Source organism: Sinocyclocheilus grahami, unplaced genomic scaffold (assembly GCF_001515645.1).
Source record: "Sinocyclocheilus grahami isolate Dianchi unplaced genomic scaffold, SAMN03320097.WGS_v1.1 scaffold15.1, whole genome shotgun sequence".
In the NCBI taxonomy this organism is placed as follows: Eukaryota; Metazoa; Chordata; class Actinopteri; order Cypriniformes; family Cyprinidae; genus Sinocyclocheilus; species Sinocyclocheilus grahami.
In genome coordinates, this window is record NW_015505194.1 from 4,137,474 (window position 1) to 4,157,738 (window position 20,265).

Consider the following 20,265-nt stretch of genomic DNA (forward strand, 5'->3'; position numbering starts at 1 on the left):
CTGCTGTACGTACGCTGCAGTTCCTCAACATTGAACAAAATAAAACAAGTAAAAGCTTTTTTTTTTTCAAATTACTTTCCAAATTTAGAAATACTTTTCCTTTGTTTAAGTAGTGTGAGAGCGCAACGATGCTCTAAATGTGTTGGCATAGCAACGTGATACTTCCGGTTTCCTTTTCCGCCTGTCCTACGAAGGCCTTCTCGTTTAATTCTTGGTTGAGGACACTTCGTACATGCATCCTACAGAGGATGCGACCTCTAGAGGATTCGACCTCCGGAGGGTGCAGCCTTCTAAATGAGACACAGCTCTGGAGTTAGGCTTAACACGTGCGCCACTCAGAAGTGACGAACATGGAAGCGCAGGGGAGAGATCAAAACAAAACAACTGTCACTTATTAGAAGTACAAAACGAGTTTTTGTAAAGAAGAATGTCAGAGGATTTCGATATAAGCCAAGAGGAGACTGGTTTTCCTTTGCTAAAGTAAGGAAACTTTGCTTCCTTTGCCCCTGTTAACAAACATTGGTTTTCACGAGACTCACCAGCGCATGCGCAACGCAGACATCTTACGTCATCCTCCCGGAGCTGCTTCCGTGTACAACTATTGGCGCAAGCTAGGTTAAAGTGATTATTACGTTTTGAATATGGATATTTTTCTTACAAAAATGCCTCGATTCGCTACAGCAGGCCTTTGTTCACCCCCCCGGAGCTGTCAGAGAACCTTTTTTTTATGGATTTTTTATTTCACTTCTTTTGGACTGAAGCACTGCAATACCCACTGACTGCAATGATAGAGCTTGGAATAGCCAGGACAATTTTTAATATTACTCCGACTGGATTTGTCTGAAAGAAGAAAGTCATATACACCTAGGACGCCTCGGGGGTGAGTAAAACACAAGTTAATTTTCATTTTTGGGTGTACTAACCCTTTAAATTTTCTAAGACACTTTTTGTGTAGAAAAAGTATATGAAAGGGGCCGTGAATGGTCATTCATAATGCTGTGATTCACACCTGAGAAGACAAAGGCCCACATAATGAGCTGTATAATGAGCCTTTCAGTCAGGTGTGTGACTGAGAGGGAATTGCTACACGAAAGAATGTGAGGAAAAAAAGAAATTTATATATTTTTTGCTTGTAGTTTATTTAGAATATATATATAACTATCACATAAAATAACTTGAGATTCACTTGTGAGTGCAGCTAAACAGTTTATTAGGAACAAACAAACAAACAAATAAAATAAAAAAACAACACAAGAGTCAAGACGTCATGGGTGCAATATCCAAAACAGCGGCAGGAAACTAGAACAACATTTTGAAGAGACTCATGGGAGTGTGTGCATCACATGGTCTTAGCTGTGGTCCAGGTTCCTGTGTGGGCAGGAATCTCAAAGCCTGTGGAACATGTCAACATCTGTCTTTGTTTTCCATAACCAAGTGTGCTGCTTTGCTTTGGCTCTCTTTGCAACAGGTTCTTTTACACTTATTCTCACATAAATTAAAAAAAGTAAGCATGCTGTTTACACAAACTACATTATTAACATTATTGTGATGTTCACTGATACTAGTACTAATTTATCGAAACAAAGAACACAATTACTACACAGCAAACATTTTACCATACAGCAAATAAATCAAATGAAAGTAACATCTGTAATGTAAGAAGTTGAAGAATGTCCCCTTCCTGTGTAAGATGCAGGTGAAGGCAAGAGTGGTGTATTCACAGTCCTAAAATAATTTTATAAACAATCGTTATTCGCTAGTGTAGTCTAGGCATAATAAAAGTACAATTACTATACTGTGCACTTACTCAGTATGATTTTTCAGCGAACTCAAAACTGAACGACATTGGTGTGCCTTTCTTGTGCAAGATGCCGATGATGCAGCCACAGTCCTAAACAAAAATTGAAACAGTTTCAAACATTTCAGCATCATTACGCCAGTCTTCAGTGTCACATATTCCTTCAGAAATCATTCTCAAAAACATTTATTATTACTATTATTATTATTGTTGTTGTTGTTGAAAACAGCTGAGTAGAATTTTTCCAGGTTTCTTTGATAAATAGAAAGTTCAGAAGAACAGCATTTATCTGAAATAGAAATATTTTGTACCTTATAAATGTATTTATTTTCATTCTTGATCAATTTAAAGCATCCTTGCTAAATAAAAGTATTAATTTCTATAATTTCTTAACCCCCCAACCCCACTAAAATAAATAAATAAATAAGTGAGCATGTTGATAGAAACTATAATATTACATTAGCAATCACTAATATTTCCCACGTGATTTTATATCATAGATGCACATACAGTACAAAAAGCACATTCTATATCTGAGAAACTAAATTGGAAAGCACATGTTTGAACATATTTGCAGACAGGGTATTTCACAGTAATGATTGGTCTAAACATTCTTAGACATTACTTTTATATCGTCTAAACAATACTTTTATATATTATATTTTATATAATTGCGAGAAAAAAATAGTCAGAATTGTGAGATATAAACTCTATTGCGAGAAAAAAAAGTCAGAATTGTGAGATATAGACTCAATTGTGAGATATAAAGTCGCAATTACCTTTTTTTTTCAGTGGTGGAAACAGGCTTCCATACCTTATGCTATGGAGGCTCTCTTTTTTTTTTTGATTCCTCAGTTTGCTAAACATTCTGTAATGTATTAGTCATTATATAGCCTAATACAGCGTGTAGGCCATGCCTCACCTTATTCGTCTTTGTTAATAACGTTTTGTAAGCTATTTGTCATTGAATACTGTTTTATTGTTGTGCATTTTAATTAAAAATAATGAATCCATCTTTTTTTTTGTTGTCTTAAAACGTGAAAGATGTATAGATGTAAGCAAAACAGACAATTATATTTTATTGTAAAACCTGACAAGATCATGAAATTGAAAGGGAAAGCATCCAAAGCCCGGCTTATAACATGTCAAAAGAGGATCTCCCATTCACAAAATTAAAATCACAAATAATACTACTGATGAAAAAGAACGGGTTGAATGTTAACTACTTTCGTTTCCATATAACTATAAACTACGATAAAAGTTAATCAGCGTGCATTGATTAACAGCATGTTGTAGCTCTAAAAAAACCGTGCTTGTGCAGCCAACTGAGAAAGTTAATCACAAAAGAGCGAGAAGTGGGAAGAATGAGTCTGGAGCCCCCTGAATTTCCCAGCTCCCTCGGTCAATGATCTTGCACCCCCTCAGCACCTGCGTTCAAAATTCTCTGGCACCGCCCCTGGTACATCGATGTATTTTTGAAAAGCAAAAATTAAGTTTGTTCAACTCTAAACCCAGTCCCCAAGTAAATTAGGTTATTAAATAAAAAACTAGCCAAACGAGTTGCGCGGTGTCCCCACCACTTTTCAAAGTAAAGTTACTGCTATCATATTTCAAAATGTTGCACTCGATTTCACACATTTTAGTCTGGAATTATAGTTTGGGAAAAGTCCAACTAGTAAATGCGTTCAGGTTTATGTCACAACAACACATTACCTAATGCAAATAAGAAACATTACTTACTCGGCATGAAATATCTCCTTTGCTGGCTCCAGCCGCGCTCGCATTCTGTTTGTGAGGTAAACAAAGCTCTCAGCGCCTCTTCTGAGGTAAATACAAGACTTATTCCTGTCTTTATCTTCTTCCAAAAACGAAAAGTATCTGAGATGAACACGTTGTTTACGGTGATGTGTGCGTTTACATGTCGCGCGTCTCACCTGGAGATTTGTCAAATATATCAATAACGCGAGCAGCGCGTGGGCGGGATCGAATTACAGATAATGAGAACAGACGGAAACACTGGACACGTCGTTGGTTTCAAACGAATTACTTTATCACATATTATTTTCATTTTCATTTAAGAGTAGACATGTCAAGCTTTCTATAGATATATTTCTCGTGTTTGTGTGTAAAGTATTCGCTGAGTTTCAGTTCATTTTTGTGACGCGTTTCTGAAAGCAGTTCGCTGACACAGATAAGACTGAGTGCGCACCCGGTTTGTTTTCTTTATTTTGCAAAAGCACAAAGTTTTGTTGATATGGTGAGCATACACACATAAAAGTAGACCCTTTACAGATTCAAGTGATGTATTACTTTTATGTGTCCAATCAAAAGTGACAGAGCATTTTAAGTTTGTTTCTCTGTCATCTGGAAAATATGCAAGTGCTCCCGTCGGCATCTTTGCCGACCCCAGGCGGTTTTAAAATCAACTGCCTTATAAACACCCCTTTCTTCCACAGCCTATTCAGCAGAATGAGGAAGTCCCACGAAAAATTATTTTTCACAGAAAACTAGTCAATACAGAGAGTAGCCTACAGTAAAACAGCACACAAGCTGGAAAAACTATTTAACAAATATGGGCTAAGTAAAGAAACAACAGACTGGACGTGGGACCAAAATGACAAGGCAAACACGAAGAGCTGCATTCCATGTGTTGTGTTTATTCCCGTACACTCTTAAAAATAAAGGTGCTTCACGATGCCATAGAAGAACCTTTTTGTCTAAATGGTTCCATAAAGAACCTTTAATATCTGAAGAACCTTTCTGTTTCACAAAAGGTTCTTGAGATTATAAAAAGGTAATAAAGAGATGGATCTTTAAAGAACCTATGACTGAATGGTTCTTTGCGGAACTAAAAATGGTTCTTCTATGGCATCGCTTGAAGAACCTTTTGAAGCACCTTTATTTTTTAAGAGTGTAATACAAGAATTATGTTTCCGTTGGAGAGACTGGGGATTCATACATACCCACATGTGTGTAATTACTTAATGAGGGTTACAAAACCATCATTTACTGAACCAGAACAAACCAATTCTGGTGAAAGGCATGCCATTTATACTTAAGCATTTTTAACCCAGTTACATGTTAGTTTTACTGTTGTCAAATCTTGGTTTATATTGTACCATTCAGTCTTTATGGGTCAAGTAGAAGTAATGGTAAAGTAGTGTTTGATGATGTTTTCCCCTATTCCATCTGAGACAAACACCATGTTCAAAATGTTGGTGTGGTTAAGAGTCGATTCGATTTGAAGTAATCTGGAATAATGTCATTTGTGATGACAAACAAATACATGTGGTGCGACTGATTTATTTAATAAAACATTCCAAGAAAAACACATTTCTTCATTTTGATGTTACAGAAAAAACACCACATTTCTAAGATGGGCCTCTGAATCTGCCAAGGAAGAGGATACTGTTAGTGGGGTTGTGCCTGAGGAAGAACAAGAAGGGATGATCTGCTATGAAATGTTTGGGTGGAATGCTACAGCAAAGCATTACCAAACATGCAGTGGCTGCTGCTGCCTCAGTGCCTTCCTCATTGACCTCAATAAAAGCCTTGTGGACCACCGCTGAAATGAAGAGACCACCTTTACTGCTCATGCCTGTCAGATCAGCCTTTGATTCCTGGAACACAGAGCTCATACCCATCTTTTGCAAATTTTCTGATAGGGAAATCTCAACCTCCAGCTTGAACTTTGGCAAATGGACTCTGATATCCATCCATGTGGCCATTTTGTCTCTTTCGGTCCAGTCAAGCAGCTTGTCAAGGGTCAACTCGCTCTCCAGCTGTCAAACACACACACAAACTGAAAAATAACATACACAGCACCAAACTATTCCACAGGATCAAAACTGAAAGATGGCTCATTGATTATGCCACTTTTGCTGACCTTAAGAAGAGGGTCAGAACCATCCTGAGTTTCATTTGGAAGAAGGATCAACATGCTGAGCTCCTCCTTTATGTATGGCAACTCCAGCACCTGCAGTTCATACTCTGGGATGTATCTGAAGGAGAACTTCTTCTCCTGGTACATCATTTGCACAGGCCGGCGCTCATTCTGTTTGTAGATAAATGCCAGTACATTCAAAATTACTTACAAAATTCAATACGTGAACCTTATATTTATTTTTCATATACACTTCTGAAATAAAATGCAGATCACACCTGGTTTATTTTAAACGGCATTTCTTTAGTGTTTCTTGTTTCAAATGGGTGCATCCAGTTCCCTTTGAAGTAGATGGCATTAACCAGAGCTAGCCGGGTCAGCTCATTTACAACACCGCGCTTAAGAAGATCTTTAATTTTATCTGAAGTGAAAAACAAACAAAAAAAACAGTATTTCATTATTTATAGTATTCTGATCATTGACATCAAATCACTGTATCACTTTTTTCACAATTTACAAGTAGCCTACCAACATCAGTTCTCTATTAAACAAAGCAAATATAATTCTGAGTTCAGCTCAAACTCTAATCAAACACACTAGACCGTAAATTTCAAGTTAACTTTCATTAGATGGTTTAGGTGTGTTTGATTAGGGTTAGAACTAAAATCTGCAGGACAGTGGCCCTCAAAGAGCAGAATTATGCATCCTTCTTTTAATTCTTGCTATCCATAAAATTTCTCTTTCATATTCTTATCACTCTCTTCTCACTCTCTGTCTGCTCTTCCACCCATTTGTTAATGAGCTGTCGTGACTCATCAGATGCTCCAATGAAGTCTACAGCCAGAAGGTCAGCGTGGTACAGCTTCAGAGTGGAGTCCAAATACTCCTGCAGCACAAAATAAAGGTGGTATCTCATTTGGAAAGAAAATAAATATATCACAGCACATTTGCATATGAATTATATACATTCTTCTCTCAGATAAGGCAAAGTATGAATCTTTGCAAAGCACACAGAGAGCATTAAAATGTCTCATAATGAAGGCAGAATGGACTCACAGGTAAGAAGCTGAAGGTTTTCTCTCCATAGAGGCGATTTGCTAGTTTGAGGATGTAGGAGGCTGATGGACTGTTGAGAGTTGAGGTGAGGGTCTCAAAATGAGAGTGAACATCAGAGACAGAACTAAAGGACAAAACCTGCAAAGAGAAAGACATAAGGGTGAACTATGAACATATTTGATATTATGACATAATTTTCATGACAATTAAGCTTTATTACCATAAGGCAATGATAAATTATTTTAAATTTAATATAGCCTATTTATATATCTTAATCATTTCTTGTACGGTTTTTCATCAAACGTATTAAAAAGCATTGCAATCTGATGAACCACCAAGAATCACCATTACTTCTGTTGGAGCACAGCTAGTATTAATTTCTTCATCATTAGTGCAAAAATAGATAATCAGTAACAGAAGTGGTATGATTTACAGAAACTTTACAGACACAATCAGAATGATATTTAAAGTAATAGTACCAACAGTAACATGTCAGTTCCTCATACCGTTGCCATTTCTTTGGCAGTTTCTCCTCGGGCTCCCAAGTAGACCATGCTGAGCGCTGCACTGATGCTCAGTGGAGAAAAGAACATGTTTCCCTCAGCGTTGCTCGCGCTCAGAGCTCGATAGAGATCCAGAGCGAAGAGACTGTTAGCACGAGAGAGACCCTCCATGACTGATGACACTGCTAGAAATACCAAAACAACTATTGTTGAGTATCATACTTTATACAGCCATCTTTCAAAACACTAAATATAAATGTAGTAGGCTATTTGACTTGTATTAACGATGTCCTTTCGGCGTAGGCTAATTCAGTTGTCCTCTTCGTTGGTTCTACAGCTCCACTGCATACGTCTGTAAAGTGTTGTAGTAGGCTGCGTGTTCAAAATATTCACTGGATGTTCTAAAAGATGTGATTATGCCAAAAATGTTTAATAAGAACGTGTTTAATACTGCGCTGCTTTGATTTGGTGTTGTTGATGCTGTCTGTCGGAGTGTGGACTAGAGGGGGTCCGCCCTGTGTTAGGACGTCTGGAGAACAAAAAGGGCGTTTCTCAATCATTGACCGACAGTTAGATAGTTGCTAAAATCGTGTATGTAATGGTGCGTTAAAGTCATGTTGGATAGATCGTGTTTACGAGTTGAACGCACATGAACGCCACCACAAAGTCGTTATTACTAGTGGGAATTCTGGGAAACTCGAAATTTTCTTTAAGCCCCGAGTTTCCGAGCTGGGGGCGTGTTAATGAGAAACATGGCGGAATCGATGGATGCAACGTCTGTAGTTGACGGTAAATTTTTGTTTAAATTGATAGTTTAGTTGTCCTATAAACTTAAATTGGTCATGTTCTTGTTATGCAGCTGAAATCCAAGTAAAAAAATGCAGACCCTGTTGTATTTTCTTGTAATTTATTAAAAGAAGGTACACCGCCATCTTGTGCCGACTAAACTGACTTGAACGCACCTGACGTCGTAATTACGACTTGTCAACTCGTAAGTAGGAACGGCCCAGGAGGACTTGAACGCAGCATATGTAGCCCCTCACTGCAGAATACAAGATCCACGGGGCGTGGTTGGATCCACATCTAGGGGGTGGAGATTGGTAGGTTTAGGGGTGGAGATGGGTGGGTTTAGGGATCAGGGGGTGGAGACGGGTAGGTTTAGGTCTATGTAAAGTGGGAGGAGTTGGATCTGGATCCAACCACGCTCCCTGTATCTTGTGTTCTGCAGGGAGGACCACCTCTTCTTCAGAGATACACAGCCTGTCTCAAAACCACTGAGCTATAGCTATAATAAAAATAAAATCTATTATAGATCAGTGCTCAAATCCCACACTTGCGATCTTTGCATTTGACCACTTCTGACTTCTCACATTACGTATTTCCGGTGTTTGGCCCAAATGTTCAAGTGGGCGTCAGAACGACAAAGTGTGTGTAGAACCGTTGCTTACCCGATGGATCAAACTTGTTATATATACATTTTTTTTTGCACATTTTGATTTTTAAAAGGTTGCACTTAAAAATAAACGTACATGTCTATTCAGTAGACCCTGTAACTAATTAAATAATTTATTCATTGTAGTGCTTATAATTGATAAAAATCAGTTGCAAATGTTTCTATGAAATAGGCCTACACATAGGCTATTCATCTCTGCACCAATACAATATGCAACACTTTTCTATATTTTACTACCTAATTACATGTAGGCTAATAGACTATCTAAATAATTGAGCTTACCTACACTTTCCTCCAGATCTCATGATTTTTGGGCATTCGAGTTCAACATAATGAATGATGGGATACGCTGTGTATTTAGTGTGCATTAACAGCTGCGTTATAAATGTATTTTCCTTATCAAACAGAGATGTCAGCATGCCTAATGACTGTACTGACTTTACTTTTTTGTCCCAGCTAGCGAATTTGCTAAATAATTCTTGTGATAGTCAATAAAAGCATTCTCAAAAATGTGTTGAAAATATGTTGCATCGTGCGCCATCATTTTCCATCTAAATTTGAACTCAAAATTAGTGTTTTTCATCTCAATACAAATCAAAGACATTATTACATTATAAAAAACAAAAAAAGAATACAAAATGTGAATTATTGACATCTAAATACTAGTATGTATTGTTTATTTTAGTGTTAGACAAACAAACATCACATATTTAAGATGGGCCTCTGAATTTGCCGAAGAAGAGGATGCTGTTGGTGGGATTGTGCCTGATGAAGAACAAGAAGGGGTGATCTGCCATGAAATGCTCCTCTCGTAACATACAGAATGCCACAATGGCTGCCGTAGCGGCTGCTGCCTCTGTGCCTTCTTCATTTACATCCACAAAGGCCTTGTGGGCCACTGCCGAAAGGAAGAGACCACCCTGACTGCTCATGCCAGTCAGATCAGCCTTTGGACCCTGAAACACAGAGGTCATCCCCATGCCCATCAATATTTCTGCTAAGGAGCTCTCTACCTCCAGCTTGAACTTTGGCAAGTGGACTATGATCTCTGTCTGGGTGTCCATATTGTTTCTGTTGGTCCATTCATGCAGCTTATCAAGGGTCAGCTCGCTCTCCAGCTGTCAAACACACATGTGCAAATTCTTTGAGTCTCTGAATATACAAGATAACAATATAGTCAAGTCAAGCAGATTAGTACAAAAACTTTTTGCTGACCTTAAGAAGAGGGTCAGAGCCATCCTGACTTTCTTCAGGAAGAAGGATCAACATGCTGAGCTCCTCCTTTACATATGGCAACTCCAGCACTTGCAAGCGGTGGTCATAGACATATTTGAAGGGGAACTTTTTCTTCTGGTACATCATTTGCACTGCTCGGCGCTCATTCTGATGGAAGACAGATGCACATACCAATGCGAAAGTGAACATGAAAATGAGTATGACCCTCTGTCATAGATATGATATAGTATGCATAGTGTAAGGACATACAACTGAATTTGTACAATATTTTGCAAACAGACCTGGCTTATTTTAAATGGCATTTCTTTAGTGTCTTGAGCATTAAATTTCTGCAGCCAGTTCCCTTTGAAGTAGATGGCATTAACCAGAGCTAGTCGGGTCATTCCGGTCACCATTCCCGGCTTGAGAAGATCTTTGATTTTATCTACAAAACACAAGTTTGCATTCCTGACTTCACATCTTTTGAAATATATACTCAATCAACAGATCCAAACTGATTCTTTAATCTGAAATAGAACTGTATATGGAACTGATCTTCTCACTCTCTGTCTGCTCTTCCACCCATTTGTTAATGAGCTGTCGTGACTCATCAGATGCTCCAATGAAGTCCACAGCCTGAAGGTTAGCGTGGTACAGCTTCAGAGTGGAGTCCAAATACTCCTGCAGGACACATGACACCAATCAGCTGCTTACCCGATGGATCAAACTTGTTATATATACATTTTTTTTTGCACATTTTGATTTTTAAAAGGTTGCACTTAAAAATAAACGTACATGTCTATTCAGTAGACCCTGTAACTAATTAAATAATTTATTCATTGTAGTGCTTATAATTGATAAAAATCAGTTGCAAATGTTTCTATGAAATAGGCCTACACATAGGCTATTCATCTCTGCACCAATACAATATGCAACACTTTTCTATATTTTACTACCTAATTACATGTAGGCTAATAGACTATCTAAATAATTGAGCTTACCTACACTTTCCTCCAGATCTCATGATTTTTGGGCATTCGAGTTCAACATAATGAATGATGGGATACGCTGTGTATTTAGTGTGCATTAACAGCTGCGTTATAAATGTATTTTCCTTATCAAACAGAGATGTCAGCATGCCTAATGACTGTACTGACTTTACTTTTTTGTCCCAGCTAGCGAATTTGCTAAATAATTCTTGTGATAGTCAATAAAAGCATTCTCAAAAATGTGTTGAAAATATGTTGCATCGTGCGCCATCATTTTCCATCTAAATTTGAACTCAAAATTAGTGTTTTTCATCTCAATACAAATCAAAGACATTATTACATTATAAAAAACAAAAAAAGAATACAAAATGTGAATTATTGACATCTAAATACTAGTATGTATTGTTTATTTTAGTGTTAGACAAACAAACATCACATATTTAAGATGGGCCTCTGAATTTGCCGAAGAAGAGGATGCTGTTGGTGGGATTGTGCCTGATGAAGAACAAGAAGGGGTGATCTGCCATGAAATGCTCCTCTCGTAACATACAGAATGCCACAATGGCTGCCGTAGCGGCTGCTGCCTCTGTGCCTTCTTCATTTACATCCACAAAGGCCTTGTGGGCCACTGCCGAAAGGAAGAGACCACCCTGACTGCTCATGCCAGTCAGATCAGCCTTTGGACCCTGAAACACAGAGGTCATCCCCATGCCCATCAATATTTCTGCTAAGGAGCTCTCAACCTCCAGCTTGAACTTTGGCAAGTGGACTATGATTTCTGTGTGGGTGTCCATATTGTTTCTGTTGGTCCATTCATGCAGCTTATCAAGGGTCAGCTCGCTCTCCAGCTGTCAAACACACATGTGCAAATTCTTTGAGTCTCTGAATATACAAGATAACAATATAGTCAAGTCAAGCAGATTAGTACAAAAACTTTTTGCTGACCTTAAGAAGAGGGTCAGAGCCATCCTGACTTTCTTCAGGAAGAAGGATCAACATGCTGAGCTCCTCCTTTACATATGGCAACTCCAGCACTTGCAAGCGGTGGTCATAGACATATTTGAAGGGGAACTTTTTCTTCTGGTACATCATTTGCACTGCTCGGCGCTCATTCTGATGGAAGACAGATGCACATACCAATGCGAAAGTGAACATGAAAATGAGTATGACCCTCTGTCATAGATATGATATAGTATGCATAGTGTAAGGACATACAACTGAATTTGTACAATATTTTGCAAACAGACCTGGCTTATTTTAAATGGCATTTCTTTAGTGTCTTGAGCATTAAATTTCTGCAGCCAGTTCCCTTTGAAGTAGATGGCATTAACCAGAGCTAGTCGGGTCATTCCGGTCACCATTCCCGGCTTGAGAAGATCTTTGATTTTATCTACAAAACACAAGTTTGCATTCCTGACTTCACATCTTTTGAAATATATACTCAATCAACAGATCCAAACTGATTCTTTAATCTGAAATAGAACTGTATATGGAACTGATCTTCTCACTCTCTGTCTGCTCTTCCACCCATTTGTTAATGAGCTGTCGTGACTCATCAGATGCTCCAATGAAGTCCACAGCCTGAAGGTTAGCGTGGTACAGCTTCAGAGTGGAGTCCAAATACTCCTGCAGGACACATGACACCAATCAGCAAAAAGGACTAAAAAAGACCTCTAAATTGGAAATTTATAATGGAGGGAAAATAATATATCTAAGGTTTAGCTTCATAATGTCCCATTTTGAAGGCGGAATGGACTCACACGTAAGAAACTGAAGGTTTTCTCTCCATAGAGACGGTTGGCCAGTCTAAGGATGTAGGAAGCTTGCTGAGGTGGCTTGTTGATTGCCGAGGTGAGGCTCTCAAAATGAGAGTGCACATCAGAGACAGAACTGAAGGACAAAACCTGCAAGAGAAAGTATTTGTTTAACTGGAGAGATAACTGTATTTGTTTACACTGGAGAGACTTTGCTAATAGTTTTACAAAATTTTTATTTTTTTTAAATTATATATTTCTCTTTTATTCAAAAGAAGAAGAAAAATGCCCATGGTATGTCTTACAGAATAAGCTAAAAAGGGTGTGCACTGAAGAGCCTGTTCTGACCACATTTATTACAAGGAGTAAACTAAATCAAGGACTTGTTGGGGTCTGAAGTCCGTTGTCAAGCCAAGCCGAGATGAGTCTGAACTTAAAACAAATGATGGCAGCAAGCTCAGAGCAGGCGCAAGTTGGCTTTTGTGGCTAAAATCTGGAATATCTTCTAGGTCAATTTCTGTTATTTTTTTCTTTCAAATCTGGATGCATTTTTCTGTTTTTTAAGCTCCTTCTAAAAGAGCAGCTTGAAAGAGTGAGAAAGTGAGGTATGTGGAGCTGTTTACATTTGTTTACACTACTCCGGCACTCCCTCTCTCTGTTGAGTCAGTTGCTCGCTGGTTGTATCACAGTCTGTATGCACTCTTTGGCTAATGAAATGTACTGCTATGTCTAGTTCATAAATAAACTTCAAATGCTTTGCATTTGATTTCAGCCTAAGCATGCAAATATATAAATTGATGATGTATGCTTTAAGTCAGCATTTAGCACTGCTGTGTTGATGCAACTTGGAACATTTTCATGACTTCTGTATGTTAGTTAATATGTAACTGCAGTGGCTATACCTACCCAATACTGTAAACTATAGCTTTGCTATAGTATTCACCAGCATACACTTAGTAGTGTAGGGTCAGTAGGTACTAACTGAACTCACTTAACCTGAATGACAATAAATTATTCTGAAAAGGAGTACATTTTCTGCAGTAAAAAAAAAATTGCTTTGGAAATTTTATTGAATTGGCCACATCCATGGATAATGAACTGACATGAATGATAATTCCAACTCAAACTTTCACACGGTTACCCAACAGAAAAGAGTAATCATTTCAAGACAAGTCAAGCTATAAATGACTGCATCATTCATTTTTAGTTACATCTATATTTTCTCAACCCTAAAATGTATTAGGCCTAATTTAAAATCTAATCTTTATCCAATCCAATCTTTATTAACAATTTGCATTCTCCCTTAAATTCTCAAAGAATTCTAAGACACTGTGAGAATGAAACATTTTTTTTTCTCTCCACTAAATCTTGCTTAAACCAACTTGTAACAAAGTCATTACTATGTGCTATTGTTTGGCTGTGATCAATCTCTGTGTTAAGCTCACACTACAAGCAAATATTTACCCTTTTGACATCTGGGCCTTGCCCCATTTTCCTGTCAAACAGGGTTATGTACTCTCTTCCTTGTTTTGGGTTGTGGTTTTGTTTTCGAGCAGGATTTCCCAACCACAGATTGTACTGTACGTGTGCAGAATGCAGCCTATTTGTAGACTCACAATTGACAAAAAAAAAACCTCCCACACAGGCCTTTGCTTGTTTTCCAGATGCTTATACCTCATACCTTTGCCATTTCTTTGGCAGTTTCTCCTCGGGCTCCCAAGTAGACCATGCTGAGCGCTGCACTGATGCTCAGTGGAGAAAAAAACATGTTTCCCTCAGCGTTGCTCGCGCTCAGAGCTCGATAGAGATCCAGAGCGAAGAGACTGTTAGCACGAGAGAGACCCTCCATGACTGATGACACTACGGAAAAAAACAGCCCCATAATTTATGCAACCATCGTTAAAATCCATATAACGCCATATATTCACAAAAAGCAGCAAAAAGTACTGAGCAGATCTAGACAGTGAGTAAACAATTGATATGGTTTACGAATGTCCCGTGTTTGTACACAAAAATATTTTTAGACTGCCGTTCATTCTAATAACATAATTTCCTTTTGTTTGAACATATGTAGACTAATAATATGCCTATCACCGTAAATATTTAACTCTCGCGCAGAGGTTTGATTGCACGTCAGAGAATAACTGTCAGAGAAACGCGGAAGTCGCAAATAAGTAGCGTTTATTCCAATGGTAAACGACACTCCAGTTCCGAGCACTTGTTTTTATGAATTGTACGAGTACAGATTAAGTATTACCTACCTTTTATAAAAGATGCTTGTCACAAACGTACGTCTGAGTGAAAGAAAATCCTGCCCTAGAGTAATGCTGTATAAGTGGACCAGCAACGCCCATAAAGCGCAGAACAAGCTAGACAGGCAAACCGCATAAGTTAGACATATCACAGGTGAGTCAGTCTCACACTCCCCCGCCCTTTTATCACCTTTGCATGTGCTTCCCCTATTTTACTTCATAATTTGCAACTCGTTATGCAGCCAAGTTCAAAAATGAGTGAAACATTTGTTGGAATGTTTGAGTATGTTTTCTTTGGAGGGACAGAGAGAGACAGACAGGGTGGACGATAGGAAATACACTTTGTTTGGTCAGCAACTCAAGGCAGATGTATTCAATGAATGTGACAGCTCTGGACTAATCAGTTGGACTTTGTGCATAAAGGGTGAGTCACACTGTTAGATCAGAGGTTCTGCGCAATAAAACCTTGTCAAAGGCCTTTCACAACAGGGACTGTGTTTGTGGAGGAAGTGGTTTTCTGATATGCTTCTTCAGTCCAGTGTTTTCCTGTAAATCTATCTAAATTGTTCTTTTTTCTTGATTGATATATTGAGCATATAGAGTATTGATTTCTTCAGCTTACCTGAGGTTGCTACCTAAAGAGACACCAATCAATTGGCATGATAAGGAAATATAAATGAAAAAGTCATCTACCTCACTATAAATGTCAGTATAATTGCACATTAAGTAGTGCAGATTGAGCAATCAGATGAAAACTGGAAATTGTTGTTAAAGTTACACACACACACACACACACACACACACACACAAACATTTACATTGTTCAAAACAGTTATGCTGCTTAATATTTTGTGTAATATTTTCTCAGGATACTGTCAAATAGAACGTTCAAGAGAACTTTCATTGACCATTATTTTAAATTGACTGTCATTTTTGATCAATTTATGCATCCTTGCCGAATAAAGTATTAATTCCCATGAAAAAAATCTTTTTTCTGAACATTATTTTTAAAAGCTGAATAGATGGAGTATTGTAAGTGTACACATATATTTAAAATGTATAAATAAGGCACACAGAGTGCTTCTTAAGGACTTATCAGCAACACATAAATGACAAAATTACAAGAGATAATGTAGGAAAATAAATCACAAGGGTTAGTCCAACTTGAAATGAAACCTTTGTCAGCTCTCAAATCTCATTCTCCATTCCTCTTATTTTAACAAGCGTGTTCAGTTACAGTAAACACAAGAACAGCATTTGGCGTGAACCTGGAGTGGCACGTTAATGCACCATTTTGGGGAACCTGAACATTGGCACAACAGCGTTATACAATAATATCTTTTTTAGAAGCACAGGGGTCCAAATTTAGAAACACTGTTTAAGGGACCCTGCACAATGACATTTGTGAGCCACTAGATGGCAGAATTACTCATGATTTGTATAGCATGCAGGCGTATCTATTGAAAAGGCCTTTAAAAATGATGCACAAAACATCTTCTCCTTTCATTTTGAATTTTACTGTCATAAGAACTTGTTTTTACTAACTTTTTTTGCATACGCACATATTAATATGCCCATAACATGTGGAATAGCAGTTCTTGGTTCTGTGTGCAGGATACTGTGTTTTGTACACAGACAGACAATCACTCACAAACACACACACACACACACACACACACACCATTGCTGCTCTTGAATTACACACAGACAGCAGCACTTACACGTCAGATTGAGGTTTAAATAAAACTCTTCATGTCAGCACCATGGTTTGCTGTTTCCACACCTCACACTGCATGCATACTTCCACCAGAGCATGTGTGTGTGTGTGTGTGTGTGTGTGTTTGGTGTTAATTAGCTCCAGTAGGTCCCAAGAAGTTAGCTAAATTTGACAACCTCCCTTTGGGGACATCCTCAATTTTTAATTAATTCACAAATAAAGCAAATACTGTTTTTGATTAATATTACAAAATGCAAATGTTTCCTGTTAGAGTTATGGTTTGGGAAATGATTAATGTGTAACAATTAGCTTCATATAAAGCAATAGAAATCTATGTTATGTTCTCATTTAGATACCTAACTAAATGTGTGAGTATGTGTATGTAAGAGGACAGAGAAGTAGTTAGGAGGGACTAAAGAGTATAATGTGGCTCCCTGGAAGTAAGGGTGAATGGTTGGCTATGAAAATACTGTGTGTAACATTGCTCTGTGACTGACAGACAGGCAGGCTGTGTGTAGCTTCCTAAATGTACCAAACATCTGCAAATGTACTGAAACACTTACCCCACCAACACACAGACAGACAGAGATACACTCAGACACATGCACTTTCCTTGACTTCATTCCCAAAACAACCGAAGAAGTGATGATGCGAGCATAAAGAATGTGTAAATAATAATAAAAAAAACATGACTATATTATTATTAAATAACAACAAAAATAATTATTATAAAATAAAAAATTTAAAAGCTGACTTTCTGTTATGTGACCATAAAACCCTTTTAAATGTATTACATGCTCATACATGTTTATGAAAAGACAAGAGCAGCTGCAGTTTGGCTTTGATCCTGCTATTTTCAATGTGAACACAATCCATCACATATACAACATAAGTGCCAGACCATAGCATAGCTAACCTATATTCAAACACAATAAAGGAATCTTTATAGCTTTAACTACATGGATACACACAGAGAACAGATCATCACCTGTTGAACTGTCTCAAATAAGCCAAGGAGAACAGAATTTGACCTGGTTCTTCTGTCTGGTGGTCTGTCCCACTGTCATTCTCAAAGGCACTAGTAGATGAATTATCTATCTGTAGATGTGGATTTTGCTATTTTTCCTACATTTGACCTCTACCTCGAACAGCATTATCGAAACAGCACTGTTGCAAAAATAGTGCACATTTAAGTCTTAAAGACTTAGTCCATGAGGTGGTTTCTCACTGACGGTTCAATCACAGCTGAAGGCTATAAATAATATGAGTGACAAGACAAAGGTTTATTAGATTTCAAAAGTCTGGGAGCGGGTGCTTCAGAATGAATTATAGGCATTTGTAGTATTATTTCCATTAAACATTTCAGTTAATACTTAAAGCAAATGTAAGATTTTAACCTTGAAATTTCTAAATCATTCTGATGGTACACTGACTTCTAATAGTGTCTGTTCATGGAGTTTGGTGAGCTGATACGAAAATCCACGAAAAGGGCGAACTGCTTTAAAGGGGTCATATGATGTTGCTAAAAATAACATTATTCTGTGTATTTGGAGTAATGAAATGTGTTTATGCGGTTTAAGGTTAAAAAAAACACATTATTTTCCACATACTGTACATTATTGTTTCTCCTCCATGCCCCGCCTTTCTGAAACGCTTTGATTTTTACAAAGCTCATCGGTCTGAAAAAAGCGAGGTGTGCTCTGATTGGCCAGCTATCCAGTGCGTTGTGATTAACCGAATTACTCAAGCATGAGACGGAAATGTTACGCCCCTTACCATATTGTGATGATGCCCTGTCAGGCCGGAGCGATGATTCAAAAACATGAAAACCCATTATAAATGAGGCATTCGTTGCATTCAGTGGGGACATAATTATAGTTTATAATGACTTATACTGTCTTTTTACGCATTGCGTTGCATCGCGCCGTGTAAACATAAAACCATGTCTGCATTTGTGATCGGAGAAATTAAAAACATTTCAAGCCTTCATTCTTTGCGTGAATATTTGGGCGGTGTTATGCAAATCTTCCCACATAGTGATGTAGATATGTGGGGGTGTGTTAGAACAAGCCGTTTTAGGTAGGCGTGGCTGACTCTTAACTTTTATAAAGAATATTTCCTTGGATTTGAGACTTTAATCTTTGCAACTTTACAGATCATCTTTATGCACCAAGAGCTTGTAACACTCCAAAGAGAAAGGAAAAATTTAAATCGCATCATATGACCCCTTTAAGGCAACAAAACCTGTAGGGCTATTCACTGTAATTACGACAGTGAATTTCACTCACTTAACTGTAGGGGGCTCCAAAATCGCAAAAAGACACAAACCTACATACAGTTGCTTTAAAAATGTGTATTAATTCACCTAATTAATTTGGCCAAGTTCACTTCTGGTCAGCAAATTCCTCCCCGACAATCCAAGTATCTATGGGATATAAAAAAAAAATTAATAATAATTGACATGTTTTTTAAATCTGTGTTATAATAAGTAGAGACCGAATTTCTTTGTGCTAAGATTTTGTTCTTTGGTTGGTTTTGTTGGCTTTTGGTCATGAAATCAACTTTTCTCTGTATACACACACACACACACACACACAAGCTCACACACACACACACACACACAAGAAATGGGAACACTTGGCACTGAAATTCCACACCCTCTACAATAACATGTTTAACCCCCTTCCCACTCCCTGTGCTTCTCTTATCCCCCTACATCCCTCCACCCCCACCTCACATTTACACTTGACTCATCTCTGACTTTGCTGACCTATTCCAACATCCCACATATTGTCTCTCTCTCTCTCTCTCTCTCTCTCTCTCTCGCCTTGCTCCTTGCTTATTTAACCATGTGTCACTTATACAGTGTATACTATGCGGACAAAACATCATGTCTGAGGCTGATTGCAGATTTATGGCTAAACATCCTTGATACAGACTGTGTTTTACAACAAAAGGAAGAGAAAAGGGAAAACCTCAATTGGAGTGACTTGCTGACCCGCCTAGTCAAATGTAAGTGGAAACAAAATGACATATCACAGTATGATATTAAAATATGCTACAATACACTATAGTAAGATGCACTGCAAACACACATAGCATGCCTAATGAATAAAATACTTAAACTCTACCAAGATGCATGTGTGTTGGTAAATGTTTGTGTTGAATCTATTGGTATAAGTGGAAAGTGCATTGAATGTGTAATTTTACACCACACTGCTATTACCATTAGGCTGCTGCAAAAGTGATGGTGTTGATATAAGTTCAGAGATTAAACGTTCCCTGGTGTGTCTATGGATGAGTATAAAATGGCTCCGCTAGCTTTATAGTCATTGTATTTATTTTCATTTTACACCAGACTAGTCGTCATTCATCAAGACATAGATTTACACCCATAAAACATATCCTTTATTTGGGCAGATCTTTAAGGCAATTCGTCCTCAAAACTCAAATGTTTCCCTTACCATATGTTATCAAGTGACAACTGTCAGGCAAAAATAATTAAGAAGAAGTGATGTCAAAGAAGTGACGTTCCAAGAAACATGCTGCCAAAATCTCACTTGGCTAGGGGCCAATGTAAAGATATATTCTCTTAGGGCCCTATCAAAAGAACATCCTAACCCTAGAATAATATCTAATCTGTTT

General features: G+C 37.8%; 3 protein-coding genes across 5 annotated transcripts; all 3 read right to left on the bottom strand.

The window, feature by feature from the left end:
* Window positions 1-4,716: 4,716 nt before the first annotated feature.
* Window positions 4,717-7,919, bottom strand: LOC107602432 (leukocyte elastase inhibitor-like). 3 transcript variants are annotated; one of them, XM_016294942.1, is made up of 8 exons: window positions 7,516-7,919; window positions 7,244-7,422; window positions 6,738-6,875; window positions 6,450-6,567; window positions 5,960-6,102; window positions 5,685-5,852; window positions 5,439-5,580; window positions 4,717-5,363 (listed from the first exon to the last, which is right to left on the bottom strand). In XM_016294942.1, coding segments are annotated over exons 1-8 (1,083 nt in total). In that variant the 5' UTR covers window positions 7,517-7,919; the 3' UTR covers window positions 4,717-5,169. The 3 variants fall into 3 exon arrangements, with proteins under 3 accessions (XP_016150428.1, XP_016150415.1, XP_016150421.1); XM_016294929.1 differs by having other exon boundaries at window positions 4,717-5,580; XM_016294935.1 differs by having other exon boundaries at window positions 4,717-5,580; window positions 7,244-7,425.
* A 1,422-nt stretch (window positions 7,920-9,341) lies between these two features.
* LOC107602691 (leukocyte elastase inhibitor-like) lies at window positions 9,342-10,601 on the bottom strand (the record flags this gene model as incomplete). The annotated part of the gene is made up of 4 exons (XM_016295263.1): window positions 9,342-9,811; window positions 9,909-10,076; window positions 10,211-10,353; window positions 10,472-10,601. Coding segments are annotated over 4 exons (849 nt in total), but the record flags the coding sequence as incomplete, so codon positions are not given.
* A 674-nt stretch (window positions 10,602-11,275) lies between these two features.
* LOC107602456 (leukocyte elastase inhibitor-like) lies at window positions 11,276-15,037 on the bottom strand. Its single transcript, XM_016294956.1, has 7 exons — window positions 14,913-15,037; window positions 14,333-14,511; window positions 12,658-12,801; window positions 12,406-12,523; window positions 12,145-12,287; window positions 11,843-12,010; window positions 11,276-11,745 (listed from the first exon to the last, which is right to left on the bottom strand). Exons 2-7 carry the CDS (start codon window positions 14,498-14,500, stop codon window positions 11,338-11,340), a joined length of 1,149 nt encoding a protein of 382 aa, XP_016150442.1. The 5' UTR covers window positions 14,501-14,511; window positions 14,913-15,037; the 3' UTR covers window positions 11,276-11,337.
* Between the last annotated feature and the right edge of the window lie 5,228 nt (window positions 15,038-20,265).